This window comes from Osmerus mordax, chromosome 10 (genome assembly GCF_038355195.1).
Source record: "Osmerus mordax isolate fOsmMor3 chromosome 10, fOsmMor3.pri, whole genome shotgun sequence".
Classification (NCBI taxonomy): Eukaryota; Metazoa; Chordata; class Actinopteri; order Osmeriformes; family Osmeridae; genus Osmerus; species Osmerus mordax.
The window spans coordinates 16,640,149-16,664,109 of NC_090059.1; the positions used below are offsets into that span (position 1 = coordinate 16,640,149).

General features: G+C 43.3%; 1 protein-coding gene across 6 annotated transcripts in view; it reads left to right on the forward strand.

The window, feature by feature from the left end:
- LOC136950330 (calcium-activated potassium channel subunit alpha-1a-like) overlaps positions 1 to 23,961 on the forward strand; it is a 63,377-nt gene that overhangs the window by 17,525 nt on the left and 21,891 nt on the right. For all 6 annotated transcript variants that reach the window (XM_067244613.1, XM_067244615.1, XM_067244614.1 and 3 more), the window contains exons 3-18: positions 5,987 to 6,048; positions 10,625 to 10,718; positions 10,812 to 10,923; positions 15,164 to 15,239; positions 16,334 to 16,409; positions 16,813 to 16,983; positions 18,227 to 18,318; positions 20,685 to 20,795; positions 20,937 to 21,042; positions 21,179 to 21,261; positions 21,440 to 21,509; positions 21,595 to 21,750; positions 22,251 to 22,360; positions 22,480 to 22,548; positions 22,922 to 23,008; positions 23,118 to 23,194. In XM_067244613.1, coding sequence (XP_067100714.1) covers positions 5,987 to 6,048; positions 10,625 to 10,718; positions 10,812 to 10,923; positions 15,164 to 15,239; positions 16,334 to 16,409; positions 16,813 to 16,983; positions 18,227 to 18,318; positions 20,685 to 20,795; positions 20,937 to 21,042; positions 21,179 to 21,261; positions 21,440 to 21,509; positions 21,595 to 21,750; positions 22,251 to 22,360; positions 22,480 to 22,548; positions 22,922 to 23,008; positions 23,118 to 23,194 — 1,552 coding nt within the window. The remainder of the gene's footprint in view (positions 1 to 5,986; positions 6,049 to 10,624; positions 10,719 to 10,811; positions 10,924 to 15,163; positions 15,240 to 16,333; positions 16,410 to 16,812; positions 16,984 to 18,226; positions 18,319 to 20,684; positions 20,796 to 20,936; positions 21,043 to 21,178; positions 21,262 to 21,439; positions 21,510 to 21,594; positions 21,751 to 22,250; positions 22,361 to 22,479; positions 22,549 to 22,921; positions 23,009 to 23,117; positions 23,195 to 23,961) is intronic.

Consider the following 23,961-nt stretch of genomic DNA (forward strand, 5'->3'; position numbering starts at 1 on the left):
CTACTTCAACAGCTCCACTATTTATAGGCGTTTAACACGAAGATACGTCTGGTAGTCCAATAACATTTACGGTGTCGATTTGAAACGAGCTTCGACTTACATGTCGATGATATTGTAAATGTCTTGAATGCTCTTTGGATGTCTGTCAGTGTACTGTTGGTGATGTTTATGGGTTAAGTCATAAAAATCCTAAAGTGCTGTTATCACTTCAAGCTGGGAGTGTACCTCCGAGAACGATTGTAAACAAGGGAGCAGCTGTCTTAACAGTCCTTTTTCAGGCTAGTGGGCAAGGAATGATGCTCCAGGTCTCTTGAACAGTTGAAAACCTACCAAAAATATGCATTGCCCTATACAGTCAATGGATCATTCTTTTATATGTTCAATTCATTCAGTTAGTTATTGTACGGTATTTCAGTTTAACAATGTCCTAGCACTGTCTTGGTACAGCTAGGCTTGGTGGCTGTGGAGAATGATTTCATCAGCCAGGTATTTCTCAGGGGAGCTGGATGCTTCGGTTATTTTGGGCGAGATGACAGGGTTCTTGGTCACATGCCGGCCTCCAAGCAACAACTAGTCGTTGATAAATGTGTTTTAATAAACGCTGAACCACGTAGTGTAATGTGTAGTCTGTCGGGTTCATTCATGAAACCACAGTCCCTGGTAGGATAACTCAGCGCTACCAAAATGGACACGGGAATGAGGGCTTTGCACCGTGGTACAAAGATGGACAGAGTTGAGCCCTTACGAATCTCAGGCATCCCACCAATGGGAGGTTGGAACGGACTCTGACCTTTGGCATTGTGGAAGGGGAACGCTGACCCCTGAATGTGGCTTGTTTTGTTTCGAGCGATCGCTGTGTTCTTTTTTAGAGCTAACAGAGGTTCAAGGTTACCCGTTGAATCATTAAACATTGTTTGTCAGGTCACCTGTTTTCCCAGAGGGTTCATTTGATTGGCCCTGCAGGTCTTCAGGGCTTTTAACAGGGTTTCTGAAACCATGCTCCAGCCGAAGGGACCAGAAAGAGATCTCCACAAATTATTTCAGCAATTTGATCAACCTTTCCAGTGTTTGTGGGGGGAGTGGGGGTATAGTAATAACATTACTGCTAAAATATTGGGTCTGAATGTGGATGTGTGAGTGTTTTCCATAAAAAAATCCCACACAACATTGTTACTATTATTATGAATGTATTTGAGATGTCAGTCAGGGGTCCTGCTGGGTATGGGGCCCTGTGTGGATGTTCTCAGCTGTGTGGATGTTCTCACTGTGTGGATGTTCTCACTGTGTGGATGTTCTCACTGTGTGGATGTTCTTGTGTGGGTGTTCTCAGCTGTGTGGATGTTCTCACTGTGTGGATGTTCTCACTGTGTGGATGTTCTCAGCTGTGTGGATGTTCTCACTGTGTGGATGTTCTTGTGTGGATGTTCTCAGTTGTGTGGATGTTCTCAGTTGTGTGGATGTTCTCAGTTGTGTGGATGTTCTCACTGTGTGGATGTTCTCACTGTGTGGATGTTCTCACTGTGTGGATGTTCTCACTGTGTGGATGTTCTCAGTTGTGTGGATGTTCTCACTGTGTGGATGTTCTCAGCTGTGTGGATGTTCTCACTGTGTGGATGTTCTCACTGTGTGGATGTTCTTGTGTGGATGTTCTCCGCTGTGTGGATGTTCTCAGCCAGCCCAGTGCTGTGGGTCTCCACCCCCACCAGCCAGTCCAGTGCTGTGGGTCTCCACCACCACCAGCCAGCCCAGTGCTGTCGGTCCCCACCCCCACCAGCCAGCCCAGTGCTGTGGGTCTCCACCCCCACCAGCCAGCCCAGTGCTGTGGGTCTCTACCCCCACCAGCCAGGCCAGTGCTGTGGGTCTCCACCCCCACCAGCCAGCCCAGTGCTGTGGGTCTCCACCCCCACCAGCCAGCCCAGTGCTGTGGGTCCCCACCCCCAACCAGCACAGCGTATTTATCGGTCAAGTGTACTTCCTGCTCTGCTGTTTGTTATTCATCCTGAGTGCTGGTGAGTCAGACGAGAGCAGGGGCTGGAGGGGGATGAGTGGGCTCTCTGTGCCAGTAGATTTCTGAATGGCAGGACCTGCTAAGAGTACATCTGATGACCCTATTGAGGCCAGGGTTAGGGTTAGGGCATTAAAACCGTCTTGATCATTTCAGATGTGCCACACAGACACACCCGGAGGGGGAACAGGTGGTCTTTCCTGCCCTCAGGTGAATGTGAGGCTGCCGCTCGCGTTCGAAATCTTGCCGGGTTGTAGAAGGAGAAGCGTGGCGTGGTGGTGAAGGGGCGGTGGAGGTGAAGGGGCGGTGGAGGTGAAGGGGTGGTGAAGGTGACGGGGCGGTGGAGGTGAAGAGGCGGTGGAGGTGAAGGGGCGGTGGAGGTGAAGGTGAAGGGGTGGTGGAGGTGACGGGGCGGTGGAGGTGAAGGGGCGGTGGAGGTGAAGGGGCGATGGTGGTGGAGGTGAAGGGGCGATGGTGGTGGAGGTGAAGGGGCGATGGTGGTGGAGGTGAAGGGGCGGTGGAGGTGAAGGGGCGGTGGAGGTGAAGGGGCGGTGGAGGTGGAGGTGAAGGGGCGATGGTGGTGGAGGTGAAGGGGCGATGGTGGTGGAGGTGAAGGGGCGGTGGAGGTGACGGGGCGGTGGAGGTGAAGGGGCGGTGGAGGTGACGGGGCGGTGGAGGTGAAGGGGCGGTGGAGGTGACGGGGTGGTGGAGGTGAAGGGGCGGTGGAGGTGAAGGGGCGGTGGAGGTGAAGGGGCGGTGGAGGTGACGGGGCGGTGGAGGTGACGGGGCGGTGGAGGTGAAGGGGCGGTGGAGGTGAAGGGGCGGTGGAGGTGACGGGGTGGTGGAGGTGAAGGGGCGGTGGAGGTGACGGGGTGGTGGAGGTGAAGGGGCGGTGGAGGTGAAGGGGCGGTGGAGGTGAAGGGGCGATGGTGGTGGAGGTGAAGGGGCGGTGGAGGTGAAGGGGCGGTGGAGGTGAAGAGGTGCCGCTTGTTGTCAGGCTACTTCTGCTACTGCTGAAGAATGTGTCGAACACGCCAAGTGATTTTGTCACTGCTGGGTGGGATGGCTGCTGGGTGGGATGGCTGCTGGGTGGGATGGCTGCTGGGTGGGATGGCTGCTGGGTGGGATGGCTGCGTTGGTGTCGAGGCTCGGTGGGACTTCAGGGTCAAGCAGTCATTCGAGGGTTTACTGGGGATGGGGTTCAGGTTCTGTGTCTTGACACTTTTCATCCATTCACACTCTACTATATTATTTCTTTGCTGAGTGTGTTAGGCCTTTTGAAAAAGCACCGGATATTAAATGGAAGCCAAAAACAGCCGCCTGCTCTGCCGGGTGCACAGAACCGTTTGTTTGGTAGTCTGTAGTTGCATAGTTGCTGAATACATTATTTAAAAATCAATGCAAAGTACAAAAACAATTTTTTACATGCATACAGACAGAACAACATACATTTTTAGTGCCAACAGCACCATGTGTCCATAGTCAGTGATCCCAGAAAATCTTTCAGCATTAGCTAACCATGCCCCCTTGTGGGGAGATGAACGTCCATCTGTCAACAAATGGTTGCCCACTTCTATCTGGCTGTTTTTGACAGCACATAATTATGTAATGACCAAGATAAATGACACAGGCTGTCACATCATTGGCTCTCATTGACAGACCTTGTCGTTATTCCCCCCTTGGTCCCAGCTAATGTACTAGTATATGCCTTTTAGTTAACCCTGACATTTGTTTCCGTTTGTGTTTATTTTTAGGTCTGTGTTTTTATGTATGTAAAGAGTCCTCTGTATGACTCGTACCGCCAGAGGCGCTCAAAGGAATCTCCAGCGTGGAGAACTGAGTGGGGATAAAAAATGCAAGGAGGTGTTTTCTCGGTACTGACACATAATAGCATAGGCACAATGTAATTTCACATCATGGAAATGAATCAGGCCGAGTTCATCAATAATGGACAGCGTGGGCTGCTTGTGTGGCCATTGTGTCATTTGTAAATAGACAAAGCCGGCCAAGGTCATGGGAAAACTTCTTAGTGCGTTATGTAAAATGTGGACGCTGTTACCTGGATGAACCTCTGCTTCTCTTATCTCTGCCTCTCTTATCTCTGCCTCTCTTATTTCTGCCTCTCTTATCTCTGCCTCTCTTATCTCTGCCTCTCTTATTTCTGCCTCTCTTATCTCTGCTTCTCTTATCTCTGCCTCTCTGCCTCTCTTATTTCTGCCTCTCTTATCTCTGCCTCTCTGCCTCTCTTATCTCTGCCTCTCTTATTTCTGCCTCTCTTATCTCTGCCTCTCTTATCTCTGCCTCTCTTATTTCTGCCTCTCTTATCTCTGCCTCTCTTATCTCTGCCTCTCTGCCTTTCTTATCTCTGCCTCTCTTATCTTTGCCTCTCTTATCTTTGCCTCTCTTATCTCTGCCTCTCTTATCTCTGCCTCTCTGCCTTTCTTATCTCTGCCTCTCTTATCTCTGCCTCTCTTATCTCCGCCTGGATTAAGCCCCAACGACATTAGCACTTGCTTTCTAATATCTAAATTCAGGTTGGTCATTTTGTAACAATAATATTGAGCACTGAGCCCCTCAGAAGCATTGATCAGAGAGAGCCTGCTGAAACCATGGAGGAGAACACGCCCTCATGTATTTTCATCTGCACTATGAGAATTAAAAGGAGGAAAAGTAAATCCATTCATTTTCTTTCCCGGTGTGCAACATAAACCATATTTCTTTTGAGGCTTTTTAATGACCTTGTGTGCCATGACGGTGACAGCTGCAGCGCTGTCGAAGTACGATATAAATCTCTCCCCAGTCTCCTGCCTGTGCAGCCTACTTAGGGAACCAGACGCTCCAGTTCACTGACAGAGGTTTTGCCCTCAGTTGAAACTGCCTGTAACACTTTTCAGATACTGTGCTTCAGTACATGGTCTCAGTATGCTCGATGAATAATTACCTATCAACAAATGTCTACTAATCCTGACCAGATTCAACAGAGATACAGTTAAGTTTGTAGTGTCTAAATGGAAAGAATATCTCTAGGGTTGGCAATTACCAATGCACAGCACTCAATAGGTATAATGGAAACTAACAGAGGAAACCTAAGCAGGCCGACCCTTTCCTTTGTGTGATTGACAGACTAATGTCAACAGTAAATAAGTCAAGCGATGCCGGACGTGGCCGCTTGTTCCCAGGATTCACTGTTGGCTCCTGGAGTTTAGCTCAGTTTCCAGCTCCTTCCACTTCACACTGATTGAGTTTCAGCTGCAGAGCCTCGCGTTGTCAACATGACAACATGACAACATCTGCTTTGTTCACTAACACCTCCACAGCAGGTGTATATTAAACCAGCTCCTCTCCCAATCTGTTCAGACGAGGTGTAGACTGGTGATGTGTACTGTTCTATGCTTTAGTTATTCCTCACTGACTGAGACAGAGAGAGGCAGAGAGAGGCAGTGCCCTGGTTTTGTTATTGTGTTGTCTCCATGTCTAAGCTCCGGGCTTCGCTGTTGCGCTTCTGTGTCTGTGTGAAACTGAAGCCGCATTTTGACAGCCCGCTACGCATAAGTGGCAATTTACATGATGAGCTGAGCTTTTGCTTGCAGTTGGGTGTGTTTACGGTGCCATGTGCTGTGTGTGTTCCCTTTCAGCGACGAGTCTATTTATTTACACTTTCAGAATTAGCTGATGTGTCTACTCTGACAGGCCTTATGCATTATTTATCCTTGGCCTTAATAAACATATCTTTCCCACCCAGTGTATCAAATACCCCTGGGGTGAATATAGTTTACTTCTTTTTTATTTTACTTTATCTGTTTTTTAAGTTCAAACTTTGGATGTTAAACCATAATTTGTATGCTGTTAGACATATTTTGTGTAGTACAATATTACCCTTTTACCATTTCAGGGAATTCTGATCATTCTGTCACTGAAATGCTTTTTTGAAAATGCTTCCATGCTGAAAGCCTGAAACTCTCCATCTCTTTCTCCTTTCAGGTGGTGCTTGTGTTTGCTCTAAGCATCGGCGCCCTTGTAATATACTTCATCGATTCCTCCGAGTAAGTGTTCATCTCCACTTCATGTTCTAGTAGTTTTTCTTGGTTTCTCATAGAAGTGTCTCTATGAAAGGGTCTACTGTCTACTGTCTGTCATATGACAGACTGAGCTTATGTTGAAATACATCTTGTCATGACTCATGAGACATTCTCTGTTCTTTATTGTTGGTGTCACTTGTTGAGTTTTTATACTTGTCTCTGATTTTGTATCCACCCCCTTCAGTACTGTTTTAACTCTGATTGGTCTGAGAGTAGGGTTGAAAAGCGTCCTGTCCCTTCTAAAACTGATAACTCCAGTAAATCCCTTCCAGGTAGCTGTCCTTGCAGGGGCTTACTGTCAATTTCAGCCGCCAACAATCCTTGCTCACAGATGAAATTGCTTACTGTCTGTAATGCAAGGATCAGAGCCTCTCGGGGCCAGCGGGAAAGACCAGGAAGTGTCTGTCCCCATAACAATGGCCTTCTCTCACTAAGTGTGAGGAAAAGGAACACCCGTTTAGATTTTTCCTGTTTTTTTGCTTAACCCTTGTGCTGCCTTCGGGTCACGTGACCCAAAGGTTCATAACGAACCATCGTTGTGTTTACCCAATTTTACCCAATACAAAAACAAATTAAAATAATTTTCTTTTAACCTTCGCAATGTGGGGGGTCTGAGACAGCCCAACGGTTAAAAGAAAATGCTTCACTTTGTTTTTGTATGAGGTAAAGTTGTCGCACAAGGGTTAAAAAAAAAAGGGTCTACGCTTCTAGCTGGCTGAGGATGCTGCTAGAAAGGAAGAGCCATTAGACAGCAGAGCAAAACAAAAGGAGACACGCATGTGTACGGCCCAGAGAACAGAGAGAACGGGCGCAGGAAATGAGTGTGTTTCCCAGGTACTGACCGCACTCACACAGGCTACCCAGCACTTTCCAAATCAATACATCTTGTTAGGCAGGCTTCTGAAGACAACTGTGTGTGTTAGGCTGGGACGTGGTTCACAAGTCTGCTCTCGTTACATTATCCAAACAGACCCAGGTAGAATTACGTTCCCTGCAATATACCATCTGTGGTCCCCACCCCACCCCCCCACCCTCTCTCCTTAGTTGGAGTGTCAAAGAAGACTCCATTATCACATGATGAAGAAGACTCCCTTATCACATGATGAAGAAGACTCCCTTATCACATGATGAAGAAGACTCCCTTATCACATGATAAAGAAGGGCCCTTTGAACTCTGCTGACTTCCTATTTGACCTTGTAGTCTTGTAATCACTCTCTTGCAGATCCCTTCTCAGGTTGTTGGAAGCGTAATGAATTCTGGGGGGGCGGGGCCATGGGGGAGGTGGGGGGGGGGAAGGTTTTGAATCACCTTTTCATTATTACAGACTGTATTCTTTCTCCGATGGTGCTTCCAAGAATTGTGGGCAGCCTCACAGCTCTCCCTTGGCCTGAGGAGCAGCTCTGCTCTCTCTTGCATGCAGGCTAAAGAGACAGCAGGTTGTAATAGATACGGCCCTTCCTGTAATTAGCCTTGTGTGCCCACTGAAGCGTTGTACAGCCAGAGAGGCACGAGGGAAACGACAGAGAGAAGTCAACAGGCGGGGCACTCTGCTCTCTCTAAAGAACACTGGGATCCACACAGAGCAAAAGGGAAAATGGCTAACCAATCTGTTCTTTTTGTTGACCTAGAAGTGTTCAGGGACGTTAACTGATCTTCTCTGTTGTAATTGTACTGTAGTAAGGATGATGTGTGAATCGTTCATTCCCCAAATGTGTTTTTTAAGTCTATTTATTAGTCAATTCATATCCTTTGTAAAATCGTGTTTTGTTTGGCAATGCTTTGTTTTTGATGGGAACATCAAACAAGTACATTGTGCAACCCTTTCTTAAGTCTGACAAAGGCATTGAGATCCAGCCTCTTCGCATCAGAGTAAAGCAACAGTATAAAAGGAGAAAGAGAGGGAGGTGTGGATAGGGAGGGCCGCAGAGACTTATGCTCTCAATAATGTCTGCAGCACTCCCTGCCTGACCAGGCTCATTCTACATTTACATTTAGTCATTTAGCAGACGCTCTTATCCAGAGCGACTTACAGTAAGTACAGGGACATTCCCCCGAGGCAAGTAGGGTGAAGTGCCTTGCCCAAGGACACAACGTCATTTGGCACGGCTGGGAATCGAACCAGCGACCTTATGATTACTAGCCCGATTCTCTAACCGCTCAGCCACTTGACTCCCAATGATGATGGTTCTGTTCAACCTCACAGCAGACCAGACCTCTGTGTGACCAGACCTCCACTCTGTCATGTTCCCATGAGGGACTGTGGGTTGATAGACTCAGGATGGAATACGTTCGCAGCAGGAGGATGAGACTGTGTAGCGCGCTTCAACTAACAGCCACCGGCTCACTGAAAGTGACCCAATGAGGCCTAATGTTTCTATGACATTGACTTTTATACACTGCAAAGAATAGTTCATATTCAGGGATGTTCAGACATAACCTGCTGTATTAAACAGGAAATACACTGATTGTCACAATATTAGACTATTAGACCTGCTGGAAGTTACTCCCAGAAGGTGTTTTAGTGTCTCTACCAAGTTCTATTTGAGGAGATTATTAGTCATACGATAGGGAAGTGATTTTTGTTTACTTTTTTCATATAACGATAGCATCCAGATCTAAAGAGAAGCAGGATATTAACCCAGCTCTCTGGGTCTAATGGTTTCCTGTGGAGCTCCTTAAGGTTCAGTGAAGGTTCAGGTTTGCTCTGCACGGCTGAAGACCCACGTCACAAACAGCATGATGACAAACGTAGGAGTCCTTTTCCATCACTGATTACTCGGGCTGTACTTAACAAGATGAAACATCCTCGTGCTTATTGTAATTGTGTTGTTTGTCTGTTGTTCTTATTTATTGTTGATTGGCCCTATTTGATGATTTTGTACAGCACTTTGGTCGGCATTGGCTGTTTTTAAATGTGCTCTATAAATAAAAATGACTTGACTTGATCCTTCACACTGACAAGAAGCATGCTACTAATACTAACAGCTTGTCCATCGTCTCACTTGAATGTATTTTTTCCCAGTGAACAAGGAGGAATGCAACAGGAGCTAATTGTGCCAAGCTTTGTCCTGTCGATCATGATTCAGTTTCACCTGGAACCAAGGGGGCTTCTGGGACAGCTGTGTTATTTCTATATTTAGAGCCTCTGCTCTCTGATATCTATCCTGTGTGGATGGGCATGTATGGTCTAGTCCAGCGATCACCAACCTGTGGGCCACGGCCTAACCCTAACCCGCCAAACCAATGAAAACTTAAAGTATGAAAAATTAAAATATGTATATATACTGTAAATTATTATAAAAATTATTACTAATTAAAAAATTTTAACTTTATTTCATCCTGACCGAAACGCCGATAGATATGCTTGGCACGTTGACAAAAGACTATGGAAGCAAATGGACTGCATTTATATAGCGCCTTTCTACCTTAGCGGCACTCAAAGCGCTTTACAATGTTTGCCTCTCATTCACCCATTCATACTCTCACTCACACATACCGACGGCATCGAGCTACCATGCAAGGCGCCGGCCTGCCCATCGGGAGCAACTTGTTTTGAGTCTTGCTCAAGGATACTTCGGCACATGGCCTGAGAGGAGTCGGGGATCAAACCGCCAACCATGCGATTAACAGACAACCCTCTCTACCCCCAAATTAAGTGAACCGATGTGTAGGATGGCTGCAAAAATATTTTAGCTACTTTGCGGCAAGTGGGCCGCAAAGTGAAAAAGGTTGGGAAAGGCTGGACTAGCCTATATGGGTCTGTGTAGCTCCACTGTGTGTTCAGGTGAGGCAAGGATTCTCAGTACGGCACTGTCACCCCTGTACATACGTTTACCACAGCCTTTTCTGTCACAAGATCATTCGTTTCACAGGGTGTGTTGTTCTGTTCTCAGGTGGTCAATGTGCTTACAGTTATAACCACATTCTCTCTTTATTGGGATTCTTAGTGCCAGATTCAAGCTTTTCTGAGGGTGAGACTGCATCCCATTGCTAACACTTGCTATGGCTGCCTGACCACTTAAGATAAACCCTAACCCTGCATGCAGTTAACCCTTAAACTACTGCTACAGCTCCCCATATCCCTTAGTCCCTAACCCCCCATCCATCCTAAACAGCACTCATTACAGTCCGAACGGAGGATAACTCCTTTGACATGAAAAGGAAAAAAACTGTAATGACACACCTAATGAATGTGAACAGCTGGGATGTCGAATCTGCTCGCTCCTAAGAGTCAATGACAGTCGGAGGAGAGGATGCAGTTATTTAAGGGTTAATGAAGGAAATCGACCTATATGATTATTTGCTTGTGTGACAAAGTGCATGTTGTCTTCCAAACAGACAACCCATTTGGAGAGACCTACTTTTGCACTTGAATTATTTGGGGGGTCAAAATGCATTTCCAGGGAAGGAGAGTGCATTGTTTTTTGTTGTTTTCATAAAAATGCATTGAAACATCAATATTTTACATTTGTCTTCTTAATGGAACCTAATGACAACAAATGAGGAATCTAACAACTTGTTGTTCTCTCTTGCTTCCAGCCCAATTGAGTCCTGTCAGAATTTCTACAAAGACTTCACGTTACAGATCGACATGGCGTTCAACATTTTCTTCCTGTTGTACTTTGGTCTACGTGTAAGTACAACATACAAACGTGAAGACGCATTCTGTGGATGGAGGATCAGAATATTGATAAATAGTCTCACAAAAATGTGTTTCCTTCAACAGTTCATCGCGGCCAATGACAAGCTGTGGTTCTGGCTTGAGGTGAACTCTGTGGTGGACTTCTTCACGGTTCCTCCTGTGTTTGTTTCTGTCTACTTGAACAGGAGCTGGCTTGGTAAGGATACCACATCATCTCTTACGCAGAAAACGGCTTTGGAACAAGCATGGTGGAGTAGATTTCAAGGTTTTTGTGGATTGAAGTAGAGTCTGCAGTGCCACCCAGTGGTTATCATGTGCAGAACAGTTGAGTTTGCGATCATAAGCCTCAGTTTAGGAAGCAATAGTACACTGGTATTCAGTTACTTCAAATGTGTGTTTAGAGACCTAAAGCGCTACATGTAGATGGTTAAAAGTCCCCAGCTTTTTAAATAAGATTGCCCATAGCAATTCCCATGTTTTCCAACTACAACTGCTTGTTAAAGGATATGTGCGGACTGCAAGAACAGATGTGGTGGTGAAGAGTTGAGTCATGACGGTAGATCTGCATCTCCTGGGCAGAGCTCATTTGCCTTTCAAACCTTGCAGTGCCTGATTGAAATTGGTCTGTGATTAAAGATGGAAACAGTACATGAAGGGATGTAAAGATAATAGGCTTTTGTTGCTGACCACTGCATCGAAATAGAAGTCAATCTGCTAAATGTGTGAAGCTCATCACCAGAGAGGCCTGGTAGGGAATTAGAAGATTAGAGGTGATTTCCTGTTCCATGACAGATGTGGATCTGTGTCTCCCATCACCTGTCAATCAAAGATGGTACCGGTCACGCCCACCCCTACTTGGCACCTCACTTAGCCGCTCTGCAACCTTTTGGCCACTCAGTCTTAGCAGAAGGATGTTGAAAGGTGCGCTGTTGAATGATGACTTTAAAGAGTGTAGGTTTCTGTGTAAAACAGCGCTGTCTGGTGGTCTTCTGAGAGATAGCATCCACTGTCATTCCAAAACTCGCTCCAGTTAGACAGTTTACTGTACATAATTCTGGTTAAGCTTGTTAATGCATAAACTTTTGGAATAATTCCTTATAGTATATATCAAATGGATATATAATGGATATATACTATGGATATATCCATTTGATGGATGAGGGAGTCAGATGGCTGAGCGGTGAGGGAGTCGGGATAGTAATCTGAAGGTTACCGGTTCGATTCCCGGCATTGTCAAACGACGTTGTGTCCTTGGGCAAGGCACTTCACCCTACTTGCCTCGGGGGAATGTCCCTGTACTTACTGTAAGTCGCTCTGGATAAGAGTGTCTGCTAAATGACTAAATGTAAATATTCTGGACCTTTCTGAATGAATCCACTTCATGTCATGATCCATCTCCAAGTTACTCTGTTACGGTAGTTGATGTCCTAAATCTCTCACAGTAGCTCTTATGCTTTAGCTGGGAGGTTGAAAAACTAGAAAAAAGGTACGTTACAGTATCTAACATCTTTTTTTACTATTTAATAGCTTTATGGAAGCACTTTGAGTGGGTGAAACCCATTACCCATTTGGAAATGATAGCCATGGCAGATAATTTCAAATCCAAATGTTCCAGCTTTTTGCTCTTGAGCTGAAAAGTAAACACTGAAAGAGGCTTTTAGCATTAAGCTGTTGAAACTAGCCTGAAATGATCCCATCTGTTCATTCGGTGAATAAAGCAAAAAATGCTTTTGGTGCTTTCACCACAGCACTTGTTGAAGTATGTTCATGATGAAGGGTACATTGCAGAACCATTACAAGTTACAGTTACATTACAGTACAACTGTTGCTTTTAACTGTTGCCTTACATGTGTTGACTGGTTGTGTGTGTGTGCCTTTACATAGTCAGCTTGAAGTCAACAAGTCACCAGTCTTGGGTGACATCCGTTAGGATCAATACTGGATTATTGCTTGTTTGCTAAATCCTGTGATGAATTCAATGATTGTCAAAGCCTTTCATCTTGCAATACTGTGGTGTAAAACTTGATCTCTGATGCATTAGATTATTTTCCAACCACTAAGATTACTGCATCAAATGACAACTGGCAGGGGCAGAATAGGAACACATTGTACTGCAGTAAGGCTGTGAGAAGCTGTGCATTGTCCCAACTGCTGAACAGACTTGCAGTCTGGCCTCTGCCTTTCCCTGTGCGAATCCTAAAGGAGCTTATGCTGTAATATCCTGATGGGAACGGGTTTGTTTTAAGCTCGCGGCGCACCACTGATCATAACGAGTATTCCAGGAGTGTCTGTGATAAATCTGATCATGACGCGTCTCCAGCAACATGGATCTGTTGTCGTGACCCCCCCTGGGACCCCCTGCCTGGTGGGCGTTCAAACCTGTTTGTCTTTTCCGTGGATGTGGAGAGAGCTTCTGACTTGCCCCACCACGAGGAGAGAGCAAAGGAGCCAATAGAGGAAGCTGATATAAGGGGAGGGGTCATCCAATACCAGCACTTCTGAAACCCTCAGAAGAGGGGCTGTTCGGACACTGACGAGCACGGGGTAACTTGATTCGGAGAGCTTTGCGGTCCTGCCAGAAGCATTTGTCCGTCTTAAAGCATGATCCCGACTAAAATGCTGGTGTACAGAGGGCCCGATGGGGGCACGCGTTCAGAAACGTTGGTAACGACACGGAGGCGCAAGAAATCGTGCGGGGATCTCTTTCAGAACGGCTACAGGGTCAAAATGGGTCACGGACAGGCCCGTGAGAAGGAGGACCAGGATAACCTGTGCCACAGTTTGATCTCCTGCTTCCGTGTGATATCATACTGGGGTAAGACCTGTATGGTGTCTCCTGTACAGCACACGCTTTGGCGCAGTTTCACCCAAAATCTCCACTGCGGACAGTAATCAGGATTTGTATTGTTTGCCATCTGTCCAAATCGCAAACTCAAAACTGACTTACCTAGAGGGTTTATTCTGTGTATTATTGGTAGTATAATTTGCAGTAGTTGCAGGATTATTTGCCTTTCGGTGCAAATGAAGATGGATTTCACTTGATTTGTTTAACCAAGAGATTATTTTTGATTATTTATTCATTTCTTGAGATGAAGACTATTTACATTCAGTCACAGGCAGATTCCACTGACAGATGCTTCTCGTTTGTTATTTGTTTTTAGATTTTTTGTGAGAAATCTTTTTGTTTTTGGTGGAGGTTTGTTACTCTGCATCTCTGTATTTGATCATGGTCACTATACAGCATTTAATCTGTAAGCGGATGTTTAGGGAATTATCTCCTGTTGATCAACTGTTGGGGGTCAAAATATATTTTTGAAAGAGGAGATTACACTCTTTTTAATTAGTATGATCGATGCTCCTTTGCGAGATTAAATACTTACTGTATCTGTTGCATTTTCATCATCTTTTCACTGGTTGCATGTGTCTTCATTCACTAGAATGTGTTACTGACCTGTGCCCCATTATAGCAACTACCCAGTGTGTGCGTTAGACAGTGCTGGAGTCGATCATGTTGTAACTACTAGGTAGTGAGGGAGTCAGGTGGCTGAGCGGTTAGGGAGTTGGGCTACTAATCTGAAGGTTACCGGTTTGATTCCTGGCTGTGCTGCATGACGTTGTGTCCTTGGGGCAAGGCACTTCACCCTACTTGCCTCGGGGGGGAATGTCCCTGAACTTACTGTAAGTCGCTCTGGATAAGAGCGTCTGCTAAATGACTAAATGTAAATGTAAATGTAGTGTGATGTGTTGTTACCTGTGTGAAGCGAGTGTACATGGTTACCTGAGGTAGCTCTCTTCACAACACATGGTCACATGACTGGTGGTCACATGACTGGTGGTCACATGACTGATGGTCACATGACTGATGGTCACATGACTGATGGTCACATGACTGGGACATCTTTTCCCTTGACCTCTTGGCAGAGTTCTCAGATTTTAGATTATTTTTTTCTTTTAATACCTGCAAATTTGGGATTTGACGTCATGGCTGGTACCCACTCCGCTGGGAGCGTCCACCTGCCTTGACTCTAATCCGCCTTTTGATCTCTCTCTCTATTTGTCTTTTACTCTTCAGTAATGAAAAACGTGTCTGTTAGACACATCGGTGCTTTGTGACTTTGAGTCTCTCCTCAAGATTAAAGCACATGAGATGTGTATTTAGTCAGACAGTTGACGAAGCTGAGGTTGTTTGCTTGTTGCTACTTCGCACCTCCAGCTCTGCTGCTTTCTGTTACGGTGGTTTGAAAGGCCTGCGATTGGCTGTGTGTCATTTCTCAGTGCTATGAATCCAATGAAGATGTTAAAAATGGACGATCGCTTCAAAGGTACGATATTTGAAATGTTTTGATGGAATGCAGGCAGATGATACAGTATTGTATGTGATTAGTTTGTAAAGTTTACAATCTGAATCGTAAAATGTTTCTTTTTTTCTCACACAGGCTTGAGGTTTTTAAGAGCCTTAAGATTGATACAGTTCTCAGAAATATTACAGTTTTTGAATATATTAAAAACAAGGTAAGTGCACTATTATATTACAACTGCATTGCGAGGGCTATTATTAACACCTGTGTTATGCGATGTGTAACACTTATGCATGTTAGTCCTGTTATTTGATATTGTAGTTAAATTATAATTGAATTACAATTATTTAGCTACTTGTGTTTTTTCTGGTTTGCCTTTACTTGGTTTTGTGTTTGTTAACCATGTGTGAAAACAACTTACCCCCAGACATGTTACTGGATCTAAGAACATGTTCATAGGGAAGAAATTAACGGCATGTCTATTGCTATATAGAATCCCTATACATAATATTTTACATGAAATATGTAGTTTTATGACTGCAAATTGGATGATGAAGAGACAACTAGATTGTCCAGTGCTGCTTTCCTCTTTTGAAAGCGATCAGAGTGCAAGGTTACAGCGATGCTTTTCTACATCAGACATCATGAAGCTAACTGTGAGCAGTGTCCACACTGCTTAGAATTAAAGCTTTTTGCACAGATAGAATTAAAGCTTTTTGCACAGATGTCAGGAAGAGCTTATAGATAAACAAAATGTTTTAGAATAATCCCTTCACTCGTTCAATCAGAGGAAGGTAAGGCCAGAACTCTGCGTAGGAATGGACCCATATCAGACTCGGACCGACCAGAACAATGTTGTTTTCCCTTACATGAGAATCGAATAGGAACAAATGTGTATCTCCTATTCCTTTTGATATTTTAAAGATTGCACATTCTGGATGTTGACAGTAATCAATGGTGTCGTATTTATTTTATTTAGAACCCCACTAGAATACATTAACTTCATACAGCTTTTGAATCTATATTCTGGGATGAGGGGCGTGGCTGGCTACTAGCTGTTACCCCATTGGACATTCCTTTAGGCCCTGTTACAAAAACACCTGTTGTGCAAGGAACACACTGTACATTTACTGTATTTATAGCATATCTACAGTACTGCTTCAGTGTTATGGTGAATTAATGTGTGTGATGAACATATGGGAGTCGTGGATTGATATACAATAACCTTCCAGTGGCCAGGTTTCATTCTTGTCTGGTAATTTCATTTGTCAATATTGACCGATGATATCCGGCTCTTGTTTTTAATAGCAACTCCATAAAACTGGTGAACTTGTGTTCCATCTTCATAAGCACGTGGCTAACAGCAGCTGGATTCATACATTTGGTAAGTTAAGGCCCTTGCACACTGAGTACGAAATTTTCGTATGCGTTTTTTTGCAATCGTCAGCCTCAACATTCGGTGGCTCTGAATTGCCAAAAAAAACCTATCAAAATGCTGGCTATGGATGCGAATACGCAGAAAATCGAACCCTATCCGAACTTTTTTTTGACGGACGAAAGTTTCGGAGGCAGTGTGTAAGCGCGATTGACATAACGTGAGGTCGTATTTATTTTTTAACGTGCGAACATTTCGGATACGAATTTCGGACTCAGTGTGCAATGGCCTTTAGCAAAACGGGCATCATGGGACTAGCTAAGTATGATTGTTCTGCAGTGTAAGAGTCCGTGCATGTCTCTTCTCTGGAGCTTCTGGTGTTGAACGTAAAGTGTTTTGACTTGTATTGCAGGTGGAGAACTCAGGAGACCCTTGGGAAAACTTCCAGAATTCCCAAGACCTTTCCTATTGGGAATGTGTGTACTTACTCATGGTCACCATGTCCACTGTAGGCTATGGAGACGTTTATGCAAAAACCACCCTGGGTCGTCTTTTCATGGTCTTCTTCATCCTCGGTGGTTTGGTAAAAAATCCCTCTATTATATTACACCTGCTTGAATCCTTTACACAGCAGACCTCCAGACATCATGACCATGATGTTCCCAGATGCCGGAAGGCCTTTAGAGTCTGACTAACGTTAAGATAAAAACTGCCAGTTGTCTTATACTCTCTGGGTGTGTTGCTCAGTCGCACAAGGAAATATACTGTTTGTGTAATGCACTGTAAATGAAAACACACTATACATAATACTAACGGGTGCTATGTGATGATTGTATACTAAAGTAATTGTGTACTTAAGGAATAGGCAATATTCTCCATACCGTTGCATAGTTATAGCATTGTTTACTGTTATGACTCTAATAATTGGTCGGAGGATGTTTTTGTATAATGGTTGTTTTTACTCAGAAGAAATGCAGTTTTAGGTGGTCACATTTTGCTTTCCTCCCCACATTCCAACAAACACAGTTTGGGCTATGATCTGTAGAACAGCCTGATGTTAAACGTGGCACTGCAGTCTCCTAACCATTTTTTTATGAGAGTGGATGTTTTACGACAAAGTATTTTAAAACAAGATAAACTTTTCACTGAGACTGTTCAAAACATTCAGTGAAAGAAACCCAGGGTTACAGTGAGGTCAGAATCATCCTGCATGACTGGACACTTTCACCGAAAATTATTAAACGGTGGTTTAAGCAATACAGTGTTGCGTCACTGTAACATTCAAGTTTATGTAACACAAGGTGACTGTTTCTTGCCATCGTGAGTCTGTTTTGCCCAACATCGACATCAGTAATGTACTTCATGTACTCCAGTAACAAGCCACGTCCAATCAGGCTGTTCTTCTCATGACCGAACACGGTGTTTGTTGGACTAAACATGGCACTCAGGATTTTTCTTTCTTATTCTCCCTCTTTTTCAATCACAAATTGACAACTATGTCATTGTGGTGTCCGTTGTCCAGTTTTTTGTTGTTGTTTTTTTTATATATCAATATAAAACACATATCCGTAAAAAATGCTTAAATATTTTATAAGTTTCTTTTTTTCCTTTGTAGTATATATATATTCTATATATATATCTCTACTTGTCAAGAGCCATTTACAGTTTTTCACCTTTGTATTCAATTCACTTTTTCATTTTTAACTGGCTTTTCGTCGACACTGTAGCATTCTTTTTTTCCAGATTTTACGGATATCTTAAAAGTACAAGTAGAAGTCCTGCTCTTCTTCTTCTTTTTCTTCTTCTGTCTCCTATCTTCTCCTTAGGCCATGTTTGCGAGCTACGTCCCTGAAATCATAGAGTTAATAGGCAACCGCAAGAAATATGGTGGTTCCTATAGTGCGGTTAATGGGAGAAAGTAAGTATTCCAGGAGGCTCTGCTGCCTCCGAAGCAGTAGAGCCTTCGCTGCATGCCTTGTCTTTTTCTGTTCCATGCATGTAGGCCATGTTTGCTCGCTACGTGCCAGAAATTGCAGCTCTCATCCTTAATCGGAAGAAATATGGAGGGAGTTATAACTCAACCAGAGGCAGAAAGTAAGTCAAACAAATAAACAACCCAAAACTGCTAAAAGGTGTGGTTTTGTGTGACTGACGTTGCCTCTCGTAGAGAGGAGTAGAGACCCTGATCTCTCAGGTGTGTTTTATGATCTCCAGATTTAAAGCAGTGATCCACAGTCACACAGTGGCTGGAGAGCTTGGCCAGGAAAAGCTTATGCCATTGCTTTGTATTTGTGTGCAAGCTTTCATTGCTTCAGAATATGAATAAATGTATTGTTTAAGTGGATTTTAAATGTAATTTTCACTAAACGCTTGATTGTTACCTGTGCATACAGGCGTCTGTTTACATGTTTGTGTCAGTGTTGTTTGTGTTTGCTGTGCATCATGCCCCCCTCCATCCACCCCCCCCCCTTAAAAATCCCTCCCCCCCTAAAAAAAAGTCATATTAGGATGGTTGACATTAGCTAAAGTTCCTATCAAACTCTTCAGTGCATTACACAAACTGTTTTTTGGACCCGTAAGGAAATAAATACAAATGCGCTGAGGCACTGATGTTTTACAGTCAAACAATACTGTTGATAACTAGTGACTATGGAAAAATAGAAGGACTATAAATATGGCAAATTCATAATTCAACTTCTGACTGGATCTGTGCTACTTAACTATCGACATCCCACATCTGCTTTGCCCACTTGAGCTTTCGCACGTCATCGCTTGCCAGTTCATTTTACATGGATCTTCTTGTTTTTCTAACTGGAAAAACAGCATCTATGTCTGATAATGAGGCATCGTTTTGCAAGCCCCGCTACATTCTTGGCCTTAATCTTCAGTCAGACTGGCACCAGATGGGCCCGAAACATCTCAAAATCTTAGGATTGGCATGCATACTTAAAAAGTTATTCTTGTGTTTCTCAAAACACAATAGGATTCTACTCTATAACACCCAATAACTCTGCTCTCAGACCAAGCAGTTTGTCTTGGCTCATTTTAGTATTTGTGTTGTTTATTTTGTTTTGAAGGATTCATGCCTGGTTTTTGAACATTTCTCTTGATCTGAATCCTGTTCTGTCCATCAAAGTTTGGATGCAAACATTTTCGGCAACCATACGCACTGCTGTATTTCACAGATATTCCTTTATCAATTAATTAATTGTATTGAACATTTCCTTTGTTTTCAAGTGTTTGCTAAAACAACTCATATTAATAATATTCTAAGATTAATATAATGTTGTGCCTTAGCTCAAATGCAGCAGTGTTTGTAAAAGTTTAACATTTTTTTAATTCATGCGTCAGAAATGAGTCTGAATTATCCTGTAGATTCTGGAGTTTAACTTGTTTAAAGCAGTATAATCAGGGAAGGGATGGATGAGGTAAGGATTCATTTACATTTAGTCATTTAGCAGACACTCTTATCCAGAGCCACTTACAGTAAGTACAGGGACATTCCCCCGAGGCAAGTAGGGTGAAGTGCCTAAGGGTTTCATCTTCAGATGTTTTCTCTTGGTTCCGACTTCATGCTCAATTTCTTTTCTGTTTTATGTGGCTAATATTTTTCTAAAGAAATATACATATTTTTCACTCTGCCTGAAAAATGTAATATCCATATTTAGAGTATTCACAAAGTTAAACATTAAAACATTTGAAGCACTGTCTGATGACTAACCTCAATGGTAAAGATCTCAGATTACTACCTAATCTACGTAGGTAAATAGTTTGACAGAGTTCCACTGAATTCAAAGAGAAAATCACCATTGCAACATAACAATCCTGAACCCTGAATTCATTTATGAATTGTTTTCATAAGTACAGGGGAATAGCGTTAATCCCCTGGCATACTTTCCCATAATGCAACAAGGTCACAGTCTAATGGAGCTGTATCCTTGGATTCAAGATGTCTAAAATAAGCTCTTCCATGTAGATGTGGCTAACAATGGCATAATCTCAAATGAGTTATAATCCCATTTAATCTGTTACCGAAATGCATAATGTTTTTAGACCTCTGCCTTTGATTCAATACCCAAATAAGAATTTAGTATTCTATATAAACCCTGATTATAAGGAATCTAGTTTGTCTAAAATATTCCTCACATACTCAGGATTTGAACGATCCCTTGCATCATTTCATTTTAGTTTCAGGATCAAGGCGAAAGATTTCATCATTATTTTACTAACTTTTCTGGGCTTCAAAATAATGTTTTGTCATCGTTTCTAAATCTAATTCTTTAGGCACATCGTGGTCTGTGGTCACATAACACTTGAGAGTGTTTCGAACTTCCTGAAAGACTTCCTACACAAGGACAGGGATGATGTCAATGTAGAAATTGTTTTTCTCCATAAGTAAGTACACCACAGTGTCCCGCCCCTAACTTTAACCCTCGACACAAACACACTTGGAATAAATGTCCAGGGAGAAGAGGCCTGCCCCCTGACACTGTGTGTTAGCCTGCCAGTAACGTGCACTCTCCTCTTATGTCTTAGTATTTCCCCTAATCTTGAGCTGGAAGCCTTGTTCAAGCGCCACTTCACCCAAGTGGAGTTTTACCAAGGATCTGTTCTCAACCCACACGATCTGGCTAGAGTCAAGGTAACTGCTCCTTTGCCACGCAAAGCAAACTACGTTCGCCGTGTTTTTTTGTGTGTGGTGAACATCCAATTATACCTATACATTTGGTCTAATGGGGTTAATCTGAATAGTTTGATCTGCTTCTGTGATATCTCAGATTGAGTCAGCTGACGCCTGTCTGATTTTAGCCAACAAATACTGCGCCGACCCTGATGCCGAGGATGCGTCCAATATTATGAGGTGAGGCATGCTTTCAAAGCAAGAAAAAGCATTCAGCGTCTGAGTCCTCAGGAGAGTTCTGTTACAAGGATACAATAAAAGAACCTCCCCCAGCTCATGATCACTGCTGCTGCACATTTATTTCATGTATTTTAGTACAGGGCAAGTTCTTATCTTTGTGTTCTTCGTGACATTTCAGGGTGATATCCATCAAGAACTACCACCCGAAGATCAGAATCATCACTCAGATGTTGCAGTACCATAACAAGGTGAGCCTTTGAGGAAAACTAAAATACTCTTAATAACTACGGAACGACATGGCTGACATGTCATACCATGTTTTGGTGTCCGTAGGCCCACCTTTTAAACATTCCAAGTTGGAACTGGAAGGAGGGAGACGATGCGATTTGTCTTGCTGAGCTGAAGCTGGGGTTCATCGCTCAGAGCTGCCTGGCGCAGGGCCTGTCTACCATGTTGGCCAACCTGTTCTCCATGAGGTCCTTTATCAAGGTAGCCACAAGCCTGTCGGCAAGAGCAGAATATTTTAGAAGTACCTGATGTTCAAATTACGATGCACACTTGGGGTGCATCGAGGGGAATGTCTCTGTACTTACTGTAAGTCGCTTTGGATAAGAGTGTCTGCTAAATGACTAAATGTAAGGTACTGCCGCCCCGCTCTCTCCAACCCACAACCCACAAGCCTGTCGGCAAGGGCAGAATATTTACGAAGTACATTTAGTCATTTAGCAGACGCTCTTATCCAGAGCGACTTACAGTAAGTATAGGGACATTCCCCCCAGGGAAGTACGGTGAAGTGCCTTGCCCAAGGACACAACGTCATTTGGCAGAGCCGGGGATCAAACCAGCAACCTTCTGATTACTAGCCCGATTCCCTCACCGCTCAGCCCCCTGACTCCCAGTACCTGATGTTCATGTTAGAATGCACACTTGCATGTATTGTCTTTATTTAAGTTGGCTATTCTCTCTCTTTCTTTCACTGTCCATCCTAGATTGAAGAGGACACATGGCAGAAGTATTACCTGGAAGGTGTAGCCAATGAGATGTACACAGAGTATCTGTCCAGTGCCTTTGTAGGCTTATCCTTTCCCATGGTTTGCGAGTAAGTTTATCTTTTCTCACACACATCCATTCTCTTTCTAACCCACTGACATGCTCGATATGCATGCGCACAGCATCCCAGTTGATTACATTTCTGATTCCTGTGCTGTTCTCTCCTAGACTCTGCTACGTCAAGCTTAAGCTGCTGCTGATAGCCATCGAGTACAAGTCTGATCAAAGAGAAAGCAGGTGAGTTTGATGTGTGGATCTTCTCCTGTGTTACTCACTGTTGTCTCGTGGTCCAGTTCCGATGTGCTCCAATGTGGGTTTTAAATGTGTTTTAATTCTGGCCGCAAATGTACCTCAACCCAACAAATATTTTCCTGTCTCTAGAAAACATCAACATTTGTTTTTGTCTCCTTGATTCATTATAACCACCCCTTTGTCTTTGGTAGTGTAGACATACACTGTATACAGATTAAACTCAGGACCAGAAGCTAACTTTGCCAAGTTGTATTTGTCCACAATGGAAAGCAATCTTCACATGAAATGGTACACAGATAGCAATGTGAACTTAACAACGTAATTACTTTCTCTAACAATTGCCCTTCTTTTTGAGTAGCACCCTCATCAATCCTGGCAACCATGTTAAAATGCAGGAGGGAACTTTGGGGTTCTTTATTGCCAGTGATGCCAAAGAAGTGAAAAGGTAATACTTGCTGCATGTAAGATGTACAGTATACAACCAATACGGTATTAACATTGAAAAAGTATTTTAGAATCTTTTGTTCTGAATGTTGATTTTGTTGTTGTTGTAGGGCACTATTTTACTGCAAAGCTTGCCATGATGACATCACAGACCCTAAAAGGATTAAGAAATGTGGATGCAAGAGATGTAAGTGTTTCTCTTTAATTATCTCTTTGGTTTATTTACTGTGTAGTTCTACTGTGCTAATGGACCAAAGGGCTTAGAATGGTGTAAGTTCAATGTTGTTTGATTTGAAATTTAGATAACATTAGCATAACATTATGGTGATTAGATGATCTACAAAACCCTTGGTCCAAACCTGCAATGTCCAGCATTAATAATGAATCATAAATCCCTGTGATCGATGTATGTAAAAAGGTTAAATAAGATACTTTAAAACAACCGGTATAACATATCTGCATCTACAACATGCATATTAATATTTAACATAAAATATTTTCAGTCTGATTCAGTCTGATTAAACTGTCCCATCTTAGATAGGTTTTTTCTTCAATATGCTAAAATGACTGTAGTTTTCCATGAGTAACTATTTTGACCACTACTATTAACCCAATGTTTAATGTATTCTCCCCCTGCTGCCTTGGAACATGAAAAAAAAATGTTTTAACCCTTCCTTCACTTTATAGTGATATATTGTGAGTAAAATGGGTTCCCTGTCCCCACAGCTGATAGAGGATAGATATGTTTGGATTTGACTATCCTGCTCTAGATGTTGCATGTACAGTGGTGTGTACTGGGCCCTTCCATCATATCATCTGTTCTAAGTGCAAGGCAAACATTTACAGTAGAACGAAGGCTGAGCAGGCAATATATGTAGTCCCTTATTTAATAGATTAGTGTCTATAAAGAGAACAGTGCGCCATGGACCCAATGTGGGCGTCATACCGGAGTTA